The following is a 21,472-nucleotide window of genomic DNA, read 5'->3' as shown; positions in this document are numbered from 1 at the left end:
GATTGAGTGGAGTGGAGTGGGGTGATTGAGGAAGATTGGAGTGGGATAGATTGGAGTAGGGTAGGGCAGATTGCGGTGGGTTAAGTAAATTGGGGTGGGTTAGACGGAGGGTGGGTGGTTACATTTGGGTGGCACATATTAGGGTGGAGTGGGTTACAGTGAAGTAGTGTTGATTGGCTAGAGTAGGGTGGAGTGGAGTGTGTTAGATTGGCATAGAGTGGAGTGGGGTAGATTGGCGTGGAGTGGGGTAGAGTGGAGTGGGTTAGATTGGCGCAGAGTGGAGTGGGGTAGATTGGAGTCGGGTAGATTGGCGTGGAGTTGGGTAGAATGCAGTGGAGGGATTGGTTTAGAATGGAGTTGAGTAAATTGAAATGGGGTAGAAATGGGGCAGGTTCGGGTTGGAGTGGGGTAGATTGAAGGGGTAGAATGTAGTGGAGTGTGGTGGTGGGGCATAGTGTGGTGGTGGGGCATAGTGTGGTGGTGGGGCATAGTGTGGTGGTGGGGCATAGTGTGGTGGAGGGCCATAGTGTGGTGGAGGGCCATAGTGTGGTGGAGGGCCATAGTGTGGTGGAGGGCCATAGTGTGGTGGAGGGCCATAGTGTGGTGGAGGGCCATAGTGTGGTGGAGGGGCATAGTGTGGTGGAGGGGCATAGTTTGGAGTGAGTGGCGTGGAGGGGAGTAGAGTGAAGTGGTACACAGTGGCAGGGCGTAGAGTGGAGTAGTGTAGACTGTGCTTTGTGTGGTAGCGCTCTGCCATTTCAGACAACTTTTAGAAAGGATTACATTTGCACCGAAATAGGATTTTACTGCACACAAGTTGAAGTGTGCAGATGTCTTCACCTAGTGTACGTATATAGTTTGATCGTAATCAAATAGTTGTTTCCACCACACTTCTGAATTACAAAAACAAATTTGCTTCACTTGTGCTAATTCTGATATATTCTTAAAAATCAGCAGAGTTCTTTTTTTTGTTGCGTGCTAGAAAAAAACAAACTATCCTCATTGCCCTTTAAAAAAAAATTTATTAAAGAAAGGTAATCGTTTTTGCTGGAGACTTAAGACACAATTCTTGCATATTTATTAGCACCCTATGAACAAGTTTCCCAAAATTTAAATGAAGTGGAAAGAATCTTTAAAAAAACAAACAACGGAAGTCTATTTTCCCTATATATGAGCTATTTATGGACTTGCCATTGCCAGGAAAATTACACATAGAAAGCTGGTATTTGATGGGTAAAGTCATTACGAAATAATCAGTTCTTTAAAAAAAAAAAAACTAGCAGTCTGCTCTATTCCTCCTCCTGCCTTATGGTTCAGGAGTTTCAGATTAGCTGTATTTGTATCTATCCTTTACATCTAACCCTGCGCAGCATTATTCGTTTTGTGATGGTATTTTTTTTTGTTTAGCAATGTTGGTCTGCGTGTTTTGGTAAGTCTGACTTTTTCCTCATAGCTTTGTGTGAAGATGTGTAGGAAGCACTGTGGCTTAGTCCTGTGGTATGAACCTGTGAGGTCAATGAATTCCACCCGGTTAAATACCTGATTGGGCAGTAGTCTACAAAACAAGTCCTTTTATCTTGGTCACCATTTGAATCTGAGGTGACCGCAAGGAGAATATAGGAGGAGAACTATTAAGGGTACAAGGGTGATTTGATAAACCTGAGCGAGAAGTGTGTGATTGTAAAAATACTTTGTTTACTGCTTCTAAGTTAGATTTTCCAAATGTTAGGTTACCTGATGCTAGGACCTTTTTTGTTTATCCTCATGTTATGTTATGTTAATGATGTTTTCTAAAGCGCATGAATCACCCAGGGGCATCTCCGCGCTACCTAATCCAAATTTCCAAGAGAATTGACAGAAACCCAGAGTGGATCATCAGTATAAAAAGGCTTTCAGATGTTTCCTGAAAATCAGATATGAGGTGGACTGTCGCAGCCCCTCCGGGAGGGAATTCCAATATTTGGGGCCTACATATGAAAAGGCTTTGCCACCCAAGGTTACTCGACTACCCAGGATTCCTTTTTCACAACTTACATTATTATAACCTTATAGCTGTGCCTAAGAGCTGAATATGGGACAGACTTTGGGTATATTTATAAACATGATGTTGTCAATATTAATAATTGTTTTATCTTTAGGAAAGGCGAAAAGAATTTGAAAAAAACCTGAGTCAAACAGGCCTTCAGCTCGAAACGGAAGACAAAAAGGTAAAATATTTATTATTTAAAAAAAAGTAATTTAACAAAACGCTGCTAAATGAGGACACAAGTTGATTCTTCGTAAGCACACCCTTCGGGTTAAAGGGCGACTACAATAGTGGTGAGTAGTTACTTAGTCCAAGTGTAGCGAACTCTGTCTATGTCAGTATAATGACTGACTGTAGGTGCTACTAGTCGCCTACTCACACCGCTGGTTTAATGGGGTCTCCCAGACCAGGGGCTCTCTGGGTACTTGCACACACAGTGGACGTATAGAAGAATTAACCTGGTAAGTAAACGAGGACTAATGCACTGCAGCGTTTAGTATATCAGAGTACTCAAACACCCTGGGGCTTGGGGAGGATAGACATATAGTCTGATCTTCGAAAGTGAAAGCTTACTCTGTGGAGGAGCTGATGCCAGCCACAATGTGAGCTAATAACCATGAAACGGCCTGGTGAACGAGCGCTCAATAAATACCATTAAATTCAGATTCAAATTCAACAAGCTCACACACCGGAGGAAACCCATGACAGCTGGTTGCTATGGACAGATCCCTCGGGTTCTATAACAGTATGATTGCTTTGTACTGTGGGATGGAATGAACAGGCAAATGGTCTATAAAAAAAATAATCACTCCATCCGCCGCGATGATCATGGGTGTGTGGCTGTTTTACCGCTATATCATATGTGTGATACTAGAGAATCGTGTCCACTGGCGTCTCATCACGGGAGGGTGTGGTCATTATGGCAGCCAGAAATCCCAAGCACTAAGAAGACTCCGAGGTAAACTACTGCACCTAGTTTTAATGTAACAGGGTGTCTTGAAATCTTCCAGCAGTGGGGAACCTACAGAGTTATTTTTAATGTGCTGGTGGACTGCAGCATTGACCGAGACTTCCCTGACACATTCACCTCATGAATGCATTGATGAAAATATGAACACTGCCGGAACTGATGATACCTGTCTGTTAGATTCAACCATTCTGAATTGGTGCCTAAGGTATTCCAACTTCTGCAAATGTCTTATTAGGAACTTGAATACATATAAGGTACGAGCAATTCCAGCTACACAATCGTGTTCAAAGGGATCCTTTTGATTGGTGTGAAAATGTAAATTTTTTTCCTGTTAAAGTTCTCTTTTATTTTGTTAAATCTAATGTGGCAGCTAAACTGTAAGATTATCTTTTATGGGATATTGGTTAGTAGTCAATTTCCAGACATTCGATAAGTAGCAAGCATGGAAAAATATATCTGGTTTCATGTTAGTCATCAAAGATGTTCTAGAACTATTCTCAAAACTTTTTTGGCTGAATTCATATGCATATTTTTTTCCCAGGAATCTGAAAACGGAAAAATCTATTTTGTGAAGATCCATGCACCTTGGGAAATTTTAACCACATACGCAGAAGTACTGAACATTAAAGCGCCGATTAAGGAGAATGACATCCCACCCACTAATGACAACCCCTTAGAGTGCTTGTCTAAACCATTCCGACTTCCGAAGGAGGTGATGCAGCCTGAGCCAGACTACTTCACAGCTCCCTTCAGCAAACAGCGGCAGGAACTCTACGCCATTGATGACGAGAACACCTTCTTTACACCATCTACAAGAAATAGAATTGTAGGTATATAATCATTATTGCGTCCTTGCTTCCCTCATTTAGTTTTAGCATTCTTTTGGGACACAACCTGTGTCGCATGCATGCTATGTAATCTGGGCGGACAATTACTTAGCATATTTCACCAGCTCCAAGAGTAGCGGTCATCTGTCAAACACTTGTTACACAACCTGGTCCTTGATGATTGTAAATTGTGATTCATTCTTCCTTATTAAAACCTTTCAGTAGTCCGAAGCTGATTACCTGCATCACTTGAATATTTAAAGTCATTATGTCGAAGACCTGCATATTGTGTGAAAAGTACGTTTTTGTTCCACTCTATCAGTGCTCTGTACTTAAGTTACACCAGCCTTGTAGGTGCATCCTTCAATCCTTTGTGAGGACAGGTAACTGCCTATTCTAGTGAAGTGTTAGTCCCTCCCTTCCATCCTGCCCAGGCAAGTCCTTCAGAATGCAGATGTATGTAGATGGGTACTCAGACACAACTATCCTTCTTGTGGTGTTACTGTCTAGAGGAAATACTCAATGTAGCTGTCATCCACTCCAGCCATGTATAAGAGACAGGCTATCAGGCACACAGAGCAGTAAGTGCAGAGAAATGTCCACTTTCTAAAAGTGGTATTTCTAATACACTAATGTTAAATCCAACTTCACCAGTGAGGAGGATTTATCATTACCATCCCAAAGATAGGAAGCATGACAAAGCTACTCCACTCTGATCAGAAATTACAGCTTAAAAGTGTATAAAGGAATTCCCAATGCTATGCTATGAGAGGGGTAGGCCTCATAGTAGTGAAAAACGTTTTGGGCGTTTGTCACTACCAGGACATGTAAAGACTGAACACACATCGTACCTTTTGCTAACATGGCACCTTGCTCTTAGGGTTATTTTGTGGCCTACCTTAGGACTGACATATGTGATAATAGGGGAGTTTATTGCTTGGCAAGTAGTTTTAAATGCCAAGTTGAAGTGGCAATACATTGTATACAAGCAGTGCAGTGACAGGTTTGAGACTGGGATGAGAGGCTGCTTCTGAAGGTGCCATAATCAATGCTACAGCCCACTAGTAGCATTTAAAATACAGGCCCTTGGTTTATGGTAATACTATTGAAAGGGGACCGATCAGTACAACAAATAAACCAATTAGGTGTACACCAATGTCATCATATTTAGGGGAGAAGTACATGCACTTTAGCACTGGTCTGCAGTGGTACAGTGCTCAGAGTCCTAAGGCCAACAAAAATAATTAAGCAAAAAGAGGTGGAGGAAGGCAAAAGGTATGGAGTGACACTGCAGTGAGAGCCATTTTCTTACAACTGTTTAATTATTAATATTATTATAGGTCTGCTTTATTAGCAAGAGGAAAGGTTAAGCTAGTGCAGTGACTAAGGAGAGTCTCACATTAACAACGTTGTATAGGATATTAGTGCAGGTTTATATTGGTGTAAGATTTTTCTTTATATACAATCTTCAAACCACACTGGCCTTCTGCCAGTGTTTTTACACTCCACCTGTCTGCCATTTTTCCCACCCCTTTTGCTTCAAAAGATATATGTAGATGGATGAAAATTGATGGTTCATGTCATTATGCATGTGGAGGAGACGAGTTGCCTTTTTTTGGACGTCCTATATTTTATTACATCTATTGAAGATCATTTTATGATATAATTGTGTTTTGGGGGGCAATGTTTGATCATTTGATGCAACTCCACACCAACGGATATTCGCTGTTCGGGAAGAACAAAACACAGTATATTCTGTTAATGCAAATATCAAAGTAAACAGCTAGTGAAAGCAAATAGGCAAAGCAACTGCTAATGATTAAAGTGATTTTTCACATCGCCTCCTGTATGTTTTTATTTTCTAAAGTTGTCTAATAGTAGTTAACAAATGATTTTATATTGTTGCCCTGTTGTTTAGGTCTACTACATCCTATCACGCTGCCCATATGAAGTAGAAGAAGGAAAGACAAAGTTTGGGATTAAACGACTCCTAAGCAATGGAACCTACTCGTCTGCATACCCACTTCATGATGTATGTATTATTAAGTGTCATAAGTGTGGAATGTTTCACAAGCAATGTGTCTACTTCAGAAATCATGGTGCTTCACATTATTTTATGATTACATATCTAGTTATTTCAAGAGCTCAATCCCGTTGTTTCTGACCGGGAGGAGCTTAGTGAACATATTCCAAGATGGTAACAATACCAAGGGTGAAGAAGGCCAACTGGGGAGACAGAAGCTTCACAGTTAATGCAGCTAGGGCCTGGAATGCACCTCCCTTCTCTCTGAGAAGCATGACCAATCTTTTTGCTTTCAAAAAGACAATAAAAACTTGGCTTTTTACAAACTGATCCAAAAAACAACGCACCCATCTCTCTATTTGGCTTGATTTCTTTTCAGAGCTTCTCCTAGCGCCAGGACACCTTTTTGGTAACAGATGCGCTGTATAAATAACTTTAACATTAACATTCCTACCTTTTTTATGTTATAGAGGTGGTAGAATTAAGGTCATTGACAATGTCATTGAGTGAGGTATGTGGTCACGGTCCTGTTCTTGCAAAAGAAAAAGATCAGACCTTGTCTACTATTCCCGTCCTTTAGTTACTTAACGTGTTAATGTTGCTGATTTTCCCTGTCCCTCAGCATCACAAATCCACTTAACCACGGAAGTACAGAAATACATTTATATATTTAACAGCACTGTGTTAAGTGTCATTTCAAAGCATCATTTTGTAATCCCTTCATCTTGCTTAGTGAAACCAAAAGCCCCATTCTTTCTGCATTTCTCTAGACTTCACAAACAATACAATGTTCCCAAGATATTTAGGACACCTCCTGGGAAGCAAGTATCAGAAAATAAGTTTTAACAAGCATGAATATCTACATATCTTAATATTCTTGCAGTTCAGTAGTCCAACATTGTGTCCTTGTTGAATCGGCTTGTACACTTGTGCCAGGTGCACAGACTAAAGACAGGATTGCTTATCGTGAATACTTCTGTTGGTTTCTTGAGGCATTAAAGAAAGCTGATTTTGAAAAATTATCCTTTGAGTGGAAACAGCACTTAAAATAGAACGCTGATGACCCACTGCGTTTCCAGCTTGGTTTCCACTTTTACGTAACGGTTTCACTTTTGAGAATAAGATAATATACGTGCATGATCTCAGAGGCTGACAATGAATAAGTGTACTTCTCCCGAAAGGATTATCATTCCCCCCAAAAAATTATAATATCAAAAGGGTTGTATGTTAGAATGGAATTCCACATTTAGTGTTTGAGCAACAGTGCACACACTTGCTAATCGTCACAAATACATTATGTGTTGCCTTAAAGTGTTCTGGCTGCTCGAGGACCCACCCCCACCTTTCCACCTATAGTACTCTAAACACCTTCCTGTGCTTAGACTACCCGGGCATAGGAATTATGATCCAATCTCTGATCTGCCCAACCTGGATGAATTGTTGAGAGTAAACTCGAATTGGGCAGCTGCAGCACTACATCAAGAACGTTGACATTTTGACCATTTGCATAGGTTCTTCCAGCTTGGAATGGTGCATCAGTTTTCCCCAGGCTTAACTATGGCAGAAATTTACTTTTGGGCTGGTTTCACCCATGCAGTGTTTGACAGTAGAGATTTCTACATACTTCAGTGTAGCACTTCAGCACTTTCGGATAGGCTTTGATGGTACTCTCACATTCACAGCCCATACATGTGCACATGTATGTGCAACCAACACAGAACCTCTTACTATAGCTGAGCTGCAACAGCCCTTAACTTAAAATGCAGACACTAGTGGCTATCTCTCCCAGTCCATTGTAAGAGAGCCCACAGCGAGTGAGGCTCAGGTAAGGAGACTCGCAGTAGAAACCATGAACCACGTAGTGTTAAAAGCTGACACTTCAGGGTGATTAAACTCTATTTCTCATATTCTTCCAGCTATTTGGCTCAGTGTTACTGTGATCTTTCGAGGTCTGGTCTCATCAAGAATTTCAACAATTAGATCACCTCTTGCTCTAACTCCATGGTCCCCTTTGAACACAACAATACAACAAAATCCACACCAGTTGGCAAACGGAGGTACTCAAACTGATGAAACACAACTGCAAAAATACAGGGGCACACATTGAGAATGAGCTAGGACAGTGCACCTAATTTGCCCTGAGACCCTACTACCAAATGATCAGGACCACCAAAAACACCGCTTTGATTTACTGCATCAATGCCAGGACCAACACAAACAAAGTAGTCTGCGCCATTGTGAAAGATTTCACCTTATGATCAGCTGCCTCCAAATGGATCACTACCCAACAGGACCTCTGCAACAATCTTGCTCCATTCTTCAGCAACAAAATCACCACCATTTACAGCAACTTCAGCCAGCAACCAGACCAGCAGACCTCGCCAAAGTGTTCTCAATCCTATCCAAGGAACATTGGTTCCTTGGATAGGATTGAGAACACTTTGGCGAGGTCTGCTGTCCACACGTGCTAACCACACGGCCTGTTTTTACCCCAGAAGAAGCCACCGCCACCTTGAAGTCCATCGACTCAGGGACCCTGTTTACCCCCACTATGTCTACTCCAGAGGACTGCAGCCCATCAGTGCCATGCTCACACCAATTTTGAATGCATCCTTTCCAGATGCAGCTGTCCTCCCATTGCTGTAGAAACACTTTGCAAACCCTTTAATACTTTCTAACTACAGATCAATCTCCCTGCTCCCAAGAAAACCATCAACAGACACCTCATTGAATACCTCTTACTTTTCAACACCACTCAGGTTGGTTTCAGACATAACCACTGCCATGATTTCTGCCACAGGTGACATTGCATGACTCTATAAAAAAAAGTGGGGTGATAGGAAAGGGAGCACTACTCCATAGTTTGAGCTAAGCCTTCTACAGGTGGTAATTGCGTTAGGCTATTTTGGGTAACCCTTACCCACCAGAGTTACCCCTCAGTGGCATACTTCATCATAGAGTTCTTCCCGTTCTGCTACAGAATGGGGAGTACTGCTACCAGTGACCTCTTGACCTAGTAGAAGGAAGGGTCATTCAAACTATATATATCTTCTACTTTTCTTTTCTTTTTAATCACACAGTCTACAGGATGGAATGAAGCAAAGCTCTCCTACCAAGCCGGTATTTTTAACTCACTTCAAAATAAACCCCTACTATCCAATATTTGGTACTTCTCATTCAGTGCTCCCTTGTCTTTCACTGGTAGCTACATGCCCCATTCCACAGCAAAACAGGAAGAATCCTATGAAATAGCATGCCACCAAGGTGGGACCCTGGTGGGTGAGGGTTATAAAAAAAAAACCTATCGCTTTGTCCTCCTGTAGGAGGTTTAGCATCAAGTACGGCGTAGGGCTCTCTATTTTTCGATATTGCATAACTGCAGCGAGGAGACATTGCATTCCTCATCCTCCTGGACCTCTCTGTAAAATATGACACAGACCATTGGCCTGCAGCGAGTATAAAGCAGTCTGTGTTATTCTCAGTTCCTTCAAGAAACTATATTTCATGTGAAATGAAGTGTACTCCATTATCTGTCACATGTATTTTGGCACACCTTCATTGGCAAACTCCTCCCTGAGGAACCCAAGAACATATCTGGTGTTTATTTTACTCAAACACCTGTTGGCTACCCACTTAGAGGTATAATCCACTAGCAACAGAACATACTTTTTATTGGATGGTAAAAGTTCAAATGGACCCATAATGTTCAGTGCCACACAAGGCACATCTGTTGATGGAGCACAGGACGTTACCTTTTCTTTATCATGTGTGGCACATGTAAAACAATCCTTGACCTTCTCTTCAAACTGATGATCCATACTTGACCACCAATACATTTCCCTCAATCACACTTTGGTAAGTTTCCTACCTAAATGTCCTTCATGTGCGAGATCAATCACTTTTAACCTCATGCTCTCTCTTTCATCAATAATTCACCTCCACTAAATGTCAACTAATTTCTAACACTCAAAAAAAGTCTTACAAGGGAATCCAGAGTTTCATGATTAGGCCACCTATTTTCTATATGATCTTTAGGTTTAAGAACATCTGTTTCTTTGTTCTTACTGTATTCCCAATCTTATGTTGATATAGCACATGCTTCACCCAACACACCACCAGGGTGTCCGGCACTTCTTAAACATGCATCCTTTCTACAGGCAACCTGGAAACAAAATGTGCTGCTTTATTAACAGGTTCAGGTAAGTATTGCAGTTGAAAAGTAAACTTCATGCTCCGTCTCTTAAATCTTGGAGTCAAACAATCACTGCCTTTAAAAGAATACATCTGAATTAAAGGACAATGATGCGACCCGACATAGGATGCAAGGCCATACAAGTAACATTTAAAGTTCCATTTAGCCTGTGTTATTCCTAATGTTTTTTCTCTAATGCATAGTAATGGCTCTCAGCTAATTTCAATGCATGTGAAGCAATGCAAACATCATCAGTTTGGGCTAAAAGAACTCCTAACCCTTTCAAACTCTCCTCTGTTATCAAAATATTTTTTTTCCTCCCATCAAAATATCCTAACAGAGGAATTTTGCTAATCTTTTCTCCAGCAGTCCAAAAGGAAATCTCACACCCAGGAGACCAACCAAAATAGGAGTTATTTTTCAGTAGCAATCTGGTCAGCTCAATTTCGCAAGCAAAACCCCATAATGAACTTCGAATAATATTCAGCCTGACCTAAAGAAGATCCAACTTGGACTCCCCCATTTTGCCCCCCCCCCCTTCGCTGCCCCCTCTGACTCACAGGTGCTTGGATCTTAGCGCTGGGATACCCTCGGGTGACTACGCGCTCTATAAAAAAAATTTATAATAATAATAATAATTCACATGTTTTGGGGCATTCTTAATGCTGTCAACCAGTTCAAATATTTTGCTTAATTCCTTCACCAGGAATCACATGTCCTAAATAGGCTACAGATGTCCTTTAAACACTTTGACAGTCAAACCATTTTGGGATAATTTTCTCAGCCCATCATGTCTGTTATTTCTGCCAAACATCAAATTACTTCCTGAAAAATCTAAGGTGCAAGGAACCCTTTTCAGTACTATTTTCATAACTCTTTGGAAGCCAGCAACTGCAGCTCCTAATCCCAACGTCCTCCTCACAAACCTGTAAACTCCCAGAGGTGTGAGAAAGAATGCAAGATTCCTGGAATCCTCAGAAGTGCCACCTGATGATAGACTGATGATAGATCCATCATCCTGAATGTTTGCACCCACCAGAATGGTGAGTATATCTGAAATTCTGAGAGGTTGGCAATTTACCCAGATTTTTGGTGCTAAAACCTAAGACATCAACCACTCAGAGTACTACATTTTTTAAAAACATTCAATTATAGCAATGCATCTAAATCTGCCCTAAGTGGTTTAAACATTAAATTAGGGACCGTACATACCCTATAAACACAAGGTTTCATGCCTTTTTTAGAACAATTATGTGTTCACAGTTCTCCCATACACCCAGATTTTATGTGAATACCTCACGAAACTCTTGTAACTCTGTCTTTATATGGCATTTTAATAACTACATAACCCAATACATTACTATTCACACCACCATAGCTGACAGAATATATGTCTGGAGTCTTCAGATCATTCTCTTCCTCTGTAAATTTCTCCCCCCAAATTTTGTAACCAATAATGGTGTAGTGTGACTCATAGTCAGCTAGAAGTAAACCTTTCCGCCAACTTCAATCTCACTTTCAGACATTACCAAAACTTCAATATCTACTGTGGAGATATGATCTCTTGTTTTAAGAATGACCTTCCCTTTGTCCTCCATAACATTCTCTACAGCTCTCTCTATCAGATTTCCAAACTAGGGCATACAATCCTTAAAGACCACACTTGCGGTACAAAGAATTGTTTATAAAACAACTCCGACTATTTGATAAATGTGCAGAATTGCCACATGTATAACATTTACCTTTAGAGATTTCCATTTAGCACCTTTGGTAGTTATCCATTGTACAATAGCATCACAGTCAGGATTTAAATGATCATTAGAAACAACATATATACTATTTTGTGCACTACTATCATATTTGGTTTGTTGACCTCTCATTTCCTTCACCCAACCTGACATTTTCTCCATGCTTTCAACAATGATGGCAGCTTCTTTAAGTGGTGGATTCCTCGATAAGAGTTTTTCATGTACCCAATTACAGTTGGTGCATCGCACTAACTGATCTCTAATCTGAGTCTGTTCTTTGCCACTTTTTGCCTTTATTATATTAATCAAGTCTTTTACAGACCATTTTCCAACCATTGCTCCTGAGTTTCTAAAACAGATCAACAGTAGAGTGATAGCATGCTTGCTGGTTCACTCCCCGAGAAACACTGTTTTTGCACATTTCAAGTTTTGTCAAAATATGTTGCCCTCTGGCATTATGGTGACACAGAAGTTGTTTGGATTCTCTGCCTTTTAAGCCTCCACTGATATATTGTGGGCATGCTTTACATCACGTTTGCTCTCCTTGATATAATAATGGCAGTCATAGCCCAGGCTTCCGCATCCATCACGGCCATTCCCAGCAAAACGTCAAACCTGCCATAGTGCAGTTATCCTTGACTTAACTCGTAGCTGAAGGTAAATTTGAAAGAAATTGCGTTGCATGTCTTGTCATATTACATGTGTTATCACATTTATACTCTGATTATGTTAACTGCCTATTACGCCTGAGGTTTTTGTACAACTTGTCGGGATATTGTCCTGAAAATGTTTTGTGCATGCACGATACAAGCAGGGTTTTCCCTTCTGCTGTGAGTGCCTATAAATCTCAGAAAACACAATATTCTGAAAAACATGATGCTTTTGCAAGTGTGGGTTGAGGGAAATATCTTCCCCTTTCTTTGACTCTAGTAACTCCCAGACATCGCTCCCCGATAGGAGTTTGGGGAGCAGAGGACTATATGTCAGAGGTGGAAGAGACATTGTCAACCTCCCTTCATGTCAGACCATGTTTAAATCAGGCAACCAACACTGCTATGCGAAGGTTACTTGAAGGATGTTTTACACTGCGGTGGCTCAGGTTTGGATACTAGCTTCTGATTGGTAATAACTCTGCCTCTACTACTGCCTTGTAATTGTTCACTGAGGGTGGGGAGGATAAGAAATAATTAGGTGACTAAGGGCGAGATGTGCAAAGCTTTTTTGCAGTGGCCAATAGCCCGATTCTGAGAATCTGGCTGCTTGCAACGCAAATAAGCTTTTTACAAAACAGAAAAGGCACATTGTGACACTGTAACGTTACCGAATCGTAATTTGTGTTTGCTACCAAATACCAATTTGATATTTGGAAAGGGGCGTGCCTTCAAAAAACTGAATCTGAAGGGCATGTATTAATGTCTTTCAACCAGATTCTGGTTGTAAAACAGTATTACTTTACCACCAGTTAAAAACTGGTGGTAACCCATCTGCAAAGAAGTCGTCCCTTGGGTACCTCTCCCCCTTTGAGAATGTTAAAAGAATATTTTTTAAGAGCAGTTAGTGGTCCAACAGACGCTTTAATTCAGCTGGATTTGACCTCACCACGACATTTGCATCTTACTTTACCTTTTTAATATGACTCATTTTATAACATTTTGTGCGTGGATAAGAGTGTGGTGATTTGGTGGAATGGAAGTTATTGACAATACCGAAGACAGCTCCAGCACAAATCAAGCTAGACTGCGAATCATTTATAAAGAATTTGTGCTGTATAGTTTTATTTCTATATACAGTAAACGTAGCATGTTATAAATGATCTCTTATGTAACTTTAGCCCGTTGCAGTGCTAAGCCAAAGATCACAAAAGAATCTCATGCTTTATTTTTTGGTGTTAACCTTTTCCTGAAATTGTTTTTTTCCCTAAACACAGTGCCAGTACTGGAACAAAGCAAAAGATAAAAAGTGTGAAAGTGAGCGGTATACCCTTTATAAGGAATGGGCTAGGTTTTTGCGATTTTATAAGGAACAACCTCTGGATCTTATTAGGTAATATACATATTTTATCTTTAGATTTCATTTGAGCGGTTAAATGTATTGATTAGATGTATTTAAAACTGTAACAATTGGTACATACCACACAACTACTTCTCATTATCAAAAGAAATATACACAGTAAAATGTTGCCAAAATGATCAAATGTAATTTACAACTCCACTCAAATATAAAATGTTAGTGATACGTTATTTTGTTTGCCAGATAGTCATCAGTTCTAACATTAAATGTTGGCATTTCTTCACTTTGAAGCTGCTTGAGATTGTAATATCTTCATTGTATTACTGATTATGTTTATACATTTTCTATTTTCAAAAACGTGCAAGTTCTTTTGTGTCATTAATAGTGAAACCAAATGCTAAAGCACTTCTACATGTTTTAATAGCATTTTTTTAGAACGTTGGGTTAAGTAAAAAGTGGGATGCGGATTAAAACTCAGGACAACAGTAGAGTATATGAACAATTGATGCTCTTCTATAGTTTTAAAACCTGCAACCCTTCTTGGCAATTCGTTGTTTTCTCCCTGTTGCTGAGTACTCGTTGATGGGCAGGGACACAAACCTGTAACGAAGGATTTAATTTCTTAAAGCTCTACTCCATGCCTTTTTTTTAGAAAGACTGCATTTGATTAATTTTGTGTGGGATTTGATGATTAATTTAAATCGTGCCTTTGGTTGTATTTTGGTCAAGTCCGCTTCCCTGGATAAAAGTAGAACTTGTTTTTTGAATTACTTTCAGTGCCACAAATGAGGTAGTACAGACAGTAAAGCCTGTTATGCGATGTAGATATTGGATTTCACGGGTAGTAACAATGGATTATTATTTTGAGGAAAATTACTTGAATTGCCTATTTAAGTGTCTGCTTTTATTTACAGTGATTCACATTTTAGATCCTGTCTTGAGAGACCACATTTTGGGTGAACCTGTGCTTGTGTGGTGTATTGTGGTAGACAAACGATACGCCTATAGGTTATGCACTGGGTTTGAGGAGCTGAGAGAGTTTGATAGGAAAGGCCAAGTGTCCATAGGAAATTGTCTGAATGAGCATGGCTTTGATGACTCCAAGTATAGCTGCAGCTCTTGGACTGTATAGCTGTGAGATGAGCTTTAAGAGTCGAGTTGAGCTTTCAGAGTGCAAATGTTGGGTTACTGTTTTTTTCTTTATAATATTTCTATGAATACTCAATGTGCCAATACCTGAAAGCCAGAAAAAACAACAATGTAAAGCCTACAGCCTATTTTGTTTTTGAGTTTGAACAGGCTGGATACCATTAATTATCCAGTCTTGAGACAGTCCTTCTCCACACAATTTAATTGAGAAATTTTCACTTTAGAGTATCTCCAAAAAATAGCCAAACGCATAAAGCAATAAATAACCAATGTATAGTTCAACTTTTTCTTTTAATCAAACCACATTTGACCTCAATTACTGGTCTCTTGCTTTAAACAAAAAACTGTACACGATTTACATATATATATATATATATATATATATATATATATATATATATACAAAAATACAAAAAACACACATATACTTTTAACTTACATACATATATACACTTTTTTGAGAACCAAACTCACGGTTCTAATGCCCCACTTATTTGAACAAGGATGTCAATGTATAATTTTTTCACATGACATTCCTACTCTTAAGATCACCAAAACAAGCCCGAAAGCAATGAAAAAAGGAGTGTATGAGGTTCTACCACTTTTGACCTCTCTAGACCTCTCAAAAGATTGACACAGATAATTGGAGGACTCCAAAACAAGAAATTTGTTTGAACACTGTTAAGAAATATTTATTCAAGAGAGTGCTATCTCTAGAGAGGTCAAAAGTGGTAGAACCTCATACACTCCTTTTTTCATTGCTTTCGGGCTTGTTTTGGTGATCTTAAGAGTAGGAATGTCATGTGAAATAATTATACATTGACCTCCTTGTTCAAATAAGTGGGGCATTAGAACCGTGAGTTTGGTTCTCAAAAAAGTGTATATATGTATGTAAGTTAAAAGTATGTGTGTTTTTTGTATTTTTGTATATATATATGTAAATCTTGTACAGTTTTTTGTTTAAAGCAAGAGACCAGTAATTGAGGTCAAATGTGGTTTAATTAAAAGAAAAAGTTGAACTATACATTGGTTATTTATTGCTTTATGCGTTTGGCTATTTTTTGGAGATACTCTAAAGTGAAAATTTCTCAATTAAATTGTGTGGAGAAGGACTGTCTCAAGACTGGATAATTAATGGTATCCAGCCTGTTCAAACTCAAAAACAAAATAGTGTTCCGTAGGCTTTACATTGTTGTTTTTTCTTGTTATATACCCAAAAGCCTATGGGTTATATGGGTGACCCCTGTATTCTGTTCAATACCTGAAAGCCAAGCACCCTTATAATTATATGCTACAGTATGATATTAACTGTGACATGCTGGTGTGCATGTGTGACTCCCCAGGTGCCGGTTGTGACCGGCATTAGCCATCTAGTTTTCAAGTCTTTGACTGCTCTTGTAACAAGCAGAACAGCCCAATTTGACAAATGGTCAACGGGGAGTGATTTTAATCCTGTGCAATCAGTTCCATTGATTTTTTAACCATATAGTGTTCCCAAGAACTTGTTTTAGGAGTTTGCATACATCTGTACACATGTGTAGATCAGCACAAATATTTGAATTCAATTCTATATTGTGCTAACTATTTTGATCTTGACCTTGCTATATAACTCAGGCAGGTATACATAATAGCAGTGTTACTAAAACTGAAGAAATCAATGTACAAACTATTGATAAAATCATGTTTATGGGCTTGCACCCATCTGACATACTTGGAATTATAAATATCACAGTGTCAAAGTTTTCTGAGAACCTTCTTTGTGTTTTATCATCTTGTCTTATTTTTGGTCATTCATTTATATTATGCTTGCAATTATAGATTTGAAATAAAGCTGTTTGATGATTCAATCACTTTTCCTGTTAGCTGTCATTGCCTATTGTGAAATAATGAAAGGACCAGACACTGTGTAACATTTTTAATTTGTGTACATTATAGTGGTTGGCATGTTCTACACAGATTAAGTTGTGCATGTCAGAGGAACTTTTACATGTAGTTCCCCAAAGTGTGTATAGTTCCATAAAGTGTTTGTGTGTCTAGTCATTCATTTCAAATCCGCTTTATTCAATATCACAAAGTGAATTGTAAAAGCATACACTATAAAAACAGATATACAGTATACAAAGTAAAATGCCAGTAAAACTGTTAAAGTGAATACAGATGCAAATTCAACTTAGAAAGGACCGCCAGCACAAATTTGGGAATAGTTGTAAGTATAAAGAAGCTGGTCGATATTGCAGAAAATGTAAGGACTTTAACAATGGATTAAAAAATAAATGGCTCAACTCTGATTAAAATGTACAAAAAAACACTGTGCAGAGCAAGACTGGCTGAACTTTTATCATATCTACTAAGTATGGAGCTCCCAGTTCCGAATGACAGGCAAATGTAGAACAACTTTTAGGTAGAGCAAGAAGAATTCTAAAATAGGCATTTTCTATCTGCTGCAAAGAATCCGCATTTGTATATCCCCACAACTCAGAACCATGCAGTGCGATAGGTTTCCTAGGGAGAATTTGAGCAAAGCCATGATAGTTGTAACAAATTGGAGTCTTCTGGAGTTCACTGCATCTCTCCAGTTCCCCTCCCAGTCAAATAAAATCCCAAAACAGGAAAGATGGTGTGTGATTTATAGTGGTATTCACAATTTGGATGCTATGAAATGTTGGTGCTCTTTTACCCACTTTCATGACAAAGGTTTTACTTCAGTTGGTTTGCAGCGCCAGGTTCTGTATATAATAGGCAAATTTGGTGAGTAGACGCTGTATGGCCAACCGAATACGGGCCATAAGCACCATGTTGTCTACATAGAGGAGGGGCGTAATGGGTTGATGCCCAACTTGGGGAAGATCATGACATTTACTCACTTGGGTACTACCCAAGATTTTGATGTACAGTTTAAACAAGAAAGGGGCAAGTATACACCCTTGTCTGACCCCCTCTCTTTAGGCTGATTGCACTCACCTTTAAGATCATAACGTACCCTTGCTGTGTTAGTCGAATATAAATATCTAAGAAAAGTAGAAAAGTAGTGTCCACACCCATAGTAAGCATAATGGTCCAAAGTTTTTTGTGCACAATTCAATCAAAAGCTGAGAACAAGTCAACAAATACCACAAACAAATTTAATGTGTACATATTTTCCTATCAGTAAGTTCATGTTAATAGCTTGTTCCATCGTCCCAAATCCTGGTCGGAATCCCTATTGTGAGTCCGAGAATATATTTTTTAGAGTCTGCACAATCCTGTAGTCTGCATAGAAGCATGCAGCCAACCACTTTATCTATGAAGTCAAGTAGGGAATCGGGTCTATAGTGAGCAGGACAATTATGATCACCTTTCTTTTGGATGGGCACAATATGAGACTCGGGCCATGAATTTAATAAAAACAGCACTCTGACAGGATCTAAACATGAGAGTTAGAAGGGGGTCCAAAGATCAATGATATCTCTAAAGAAGTAAATCGGGATACCGTCTAGGCCTGGAGCTTTACCCCCTTTACTCATCTTTAGAGCCGTTATGTCCTCTTCAAGGGTAAAATTAAGACTAATCTAAATATGAGAAGGTGCGGTCATAGGGGGATCAGCCTTGGACACAAAACAAGAGGAGTCAGTAGCACATTCCGTTATATTCGAGTATACTTTAGAATAATGATCTAACTGAACTCCCTCTGTAATTGTACTCTCAATACGGGGTCTGACATCTTCTCTTAGAAAAGGGGAGTTGAGGATATGCCAAAAGGCCGTATTGTCATTATTACGCCAAGCCTCATGTAGATTTACCCTCACCTCTTCCTTCATACATTTTGTTCAAAGTTTTAGGGCAAGCCTATAAGCATGTCTACAATTCATCTTCCATTGAATGTGCAGGTTACATCAACCGGGCAATGGTTAATTTCATTACAGAAACCCAGATCATATTTAAAAAGTAGTTCATGGAGTATCCCTCTCTACTCAGTATGTAGAAAGTGGGTAATGTTGTCATTCATAGGAGTAACCTGGCCACAAGCCTTATTAGTTATAATGGGCACAGTCGAAGATTAAAATCCCCCCCACAGAAAGATCATTCTCGACTCATTTGAGACTAATAATTCCAGGTCAGTATCTAGTTGTTATAAAACATATAATATTGCTAAAACACCTGCACTGTTCTAAAAATATATAGATACCAGCAATGTTGACCGTTAAATTAAAATGGAAACAATTTGATTAAACAATTTTGTAGATGTAACAACCAGATTTGAAGAGACCAACTTATTTGAAACATAAGTGCATAAGCCACCTTTAGATCTACCACATCTTGAAGGAACAGCTAGGTTATAAAATGTTTTAAATCCATAAATGTGAATTGGGTCGACGGTCTATGTTTCTTGCAGACAAATAATTAAAAAGCCAGGCGCAAAATCTAACCACTCTGTCAAGTTATGCTTGCTGGAACAGATATTTAGTCATGTGCTGTTAGGACAATTGAGTTTTTGCTTCTTTTCATGACTGTATGCTGAATGTTTTTAATGTAGTCTATTGTTTCAAACTAAAAGATATAAAATAAGATCTATTTTTTCAAATTACTAGTTCTCCCCATGTTTTTTCCACCAAGAAGTTTTCTCTGTATTTCTTGTTGTCCAATGACACTTCAGCATCTGTTCCAATAGGACTGATTCTCCGATTTATCTTTGAACAACTTTAAACTATTGTAGAAAAAAATCCCTTGTAGGCCTCTTTTACCATATATACTGTCGCCCAAGCCTCCAAGGGTACATTGGGTCCCCCACACCATTGATTGCTACATATCCCAGCCACATTCCCAAACAGTACATTAGTAGCACATAAATTAGAATTTGAGTGGGGGAGGGCCAGGGGAGTCAATTTGGCATTTGTCTAAAGATTTAATAAATGGCTATCAGTCAATGGGCTCTTATGGTAAGTAGAGGTTTTCGATGAACCTACACAAAGATAGTCTCTATCTCGGCCTTTCTTCTGTAAGAGAAGAAAGGCCATCATATCTGTTAAAAGTTGGAATGGAATATGACAACAGACATGTTTGGACCAAATTAGAGTGTACAGATAGATGTTTAGTTTGAATCAGTGGTTGGGATTGCATAGGAAGTTAAGTAGGGGGTTGGTAGAAGAAACCAAGAGGTAAAACAGTTATTTGGTATGGATTCAAATACGGTGAGCTAGCTCTACCTAATATAGTTTTAAACAGTTCTGTGGTTTTGAAAGATAACACCACGCACTCTCCCTAATTTATGGCCCCTACCAACCCATTTTACTCTTCTTACCATCTTAATATCTACGAAGAGGGTTCCCCTAGCCCGACTAATGAATTTAGCCACTAAAGAGATTTGATTCTCAATGAGTCCCAAGAGTCTTGAGTTGACATGGAAAGAATGGAACATTTGCAAGAATCACCTGGCAAGGTGTTACTTCTGAGGGTAAATCTAGAAAGTCAGATGTATTTACGGTATGATTATAAACTGTTTCTTTATAAAAGTTGGTAATAGGGAGAGACTGGGGAACGCAGGCCTTATGGGACTTTTTGACTATAAGGGTAGAAGCCTGATGAAACTGGGAGGCAGGATTAGCCAAGGGACTATTCGATAAAATGTTATCTATTGGGGCAATGGGAAATCCAGCCATCAAAGACTGTGGTTAAAGGCTAGCACAGTGCCTAAAATTTGTGCTAATATCAGAGGGTTCCTGTGTCCTGTCCGTGTTAGCCCCCGGCGGAAAGCAGTTGCAAGGATACAAATGTACCTTTCTCACTAACTCTACACAAGTTAATATGGTACTTTCAATTAATTATTGTGTATTGGTAAGAGCACTAAAATAGGGCTTAACCAGATCTAGCAATTCTTGTACCAATGACACCAAAGAAGTATGGTCCTGGGTTAATACAGGCACATTTTTATAATGGACTTTAAGTGAGGTAGATGGAGCTGCATGCTTCTGTTGGTTTGTTTTCTTTTTGGCCCATACAGTACGTCCCTGTTTGTTTAAAGTGGAATCACTAGTGAGGCTACTTGGTAGATTTGAGCGTTTAATGGAGGGTGGGAAATCAGAGTAGATGGTGCAGTAGAATTGTAGGTACTCTCATCTCTGTCGGGTACAACAGGATTCGCCCCACAGTCATAGATACATTGAGTAGCTGTTGATGTTACTTCACTTGGATTTACAGGATCCGCAAACTCATCTGTGCAAGTGGTTAATATTTCCTCCACACTGAGGATCTGCTTCTCTTAACACACCCATTGGACTAGTAATATAATTCATGATAGACAGACGAAGTTTAGTAGGTGACTTAACCACCCTGAAACCAGGGTGCTTCCGTTTTCCCCATCACATAGTACATATAATAACGAAAAATGTAGTCCAAAAGTAACCTCTTTTAGAAATGGTAAACACAAAAAACCAGAAAAGAACAAAGAACAAAGAAAGAGAGTAAGCTGAAAGTACAAGGCAAGGCCAAGCAGCTCTATTACAAATAGAAGTTCGTATAAAAGTCCACTGCTACACTAGACTAAAATCAGG

At 39.3% G+C, this 21,472-nt stretch overlaps 1 protein-coding gene across 4 annotated transcripts in view; it reads left to right on the top strand.

Annotated features, from left to right (window-relative positions):
- ANO5 (anoctamin 5) overlaps nucleotides 1-21,472 on the top strand; it is a 303,496-nt gene that overhangs the window by 169,911 nt on the left and 112,113 nt on the right. For all 4 annotated transcript variants that reach the window (XM_078684222.1, XM_078684221.1, XM_078684220.1 and 1 more), the window contains 4 exons: nucleotides 2,139-2,207; nucleotides 3,538-3,822; nucleotides 5,742-5,855; nucleotides 13,714-13,829. In XM_078684222.1, the coding sequence (XP_078540348.1) occupies nucleotides 2,139-2,207; nucleotides 3,538-3,822; nucleotides 5,742-5,855; nucleotides 13,714-13,829 (584 nt within the window). The remainder of the gene's footprint in view (nucleotides 1-2,138; nucleotides 2,208-3,537; nucleotides 3,823-5,741; nucleotides 5,856-13,713; nucleotides 13,830-21,472) is intronic.

Source organism: Lissotriton helveticus, chromosome 3_2, assembly GCF_964261635.1.
Source record: "Lissotriton helveticus chromosome 3_2, aLisHel1.1, whole genome shotgun sequence".
NCBI lineage: Eukaryota > Metazoa > Chordata > Amphibia > Caudata > Salamandridae > Lissotriton > Lissotriton helveticus.
Note: the sequence above shows the minus strand (reverse complement) of the source record. Positions and strands in the feature narration are given on the sequence as shown.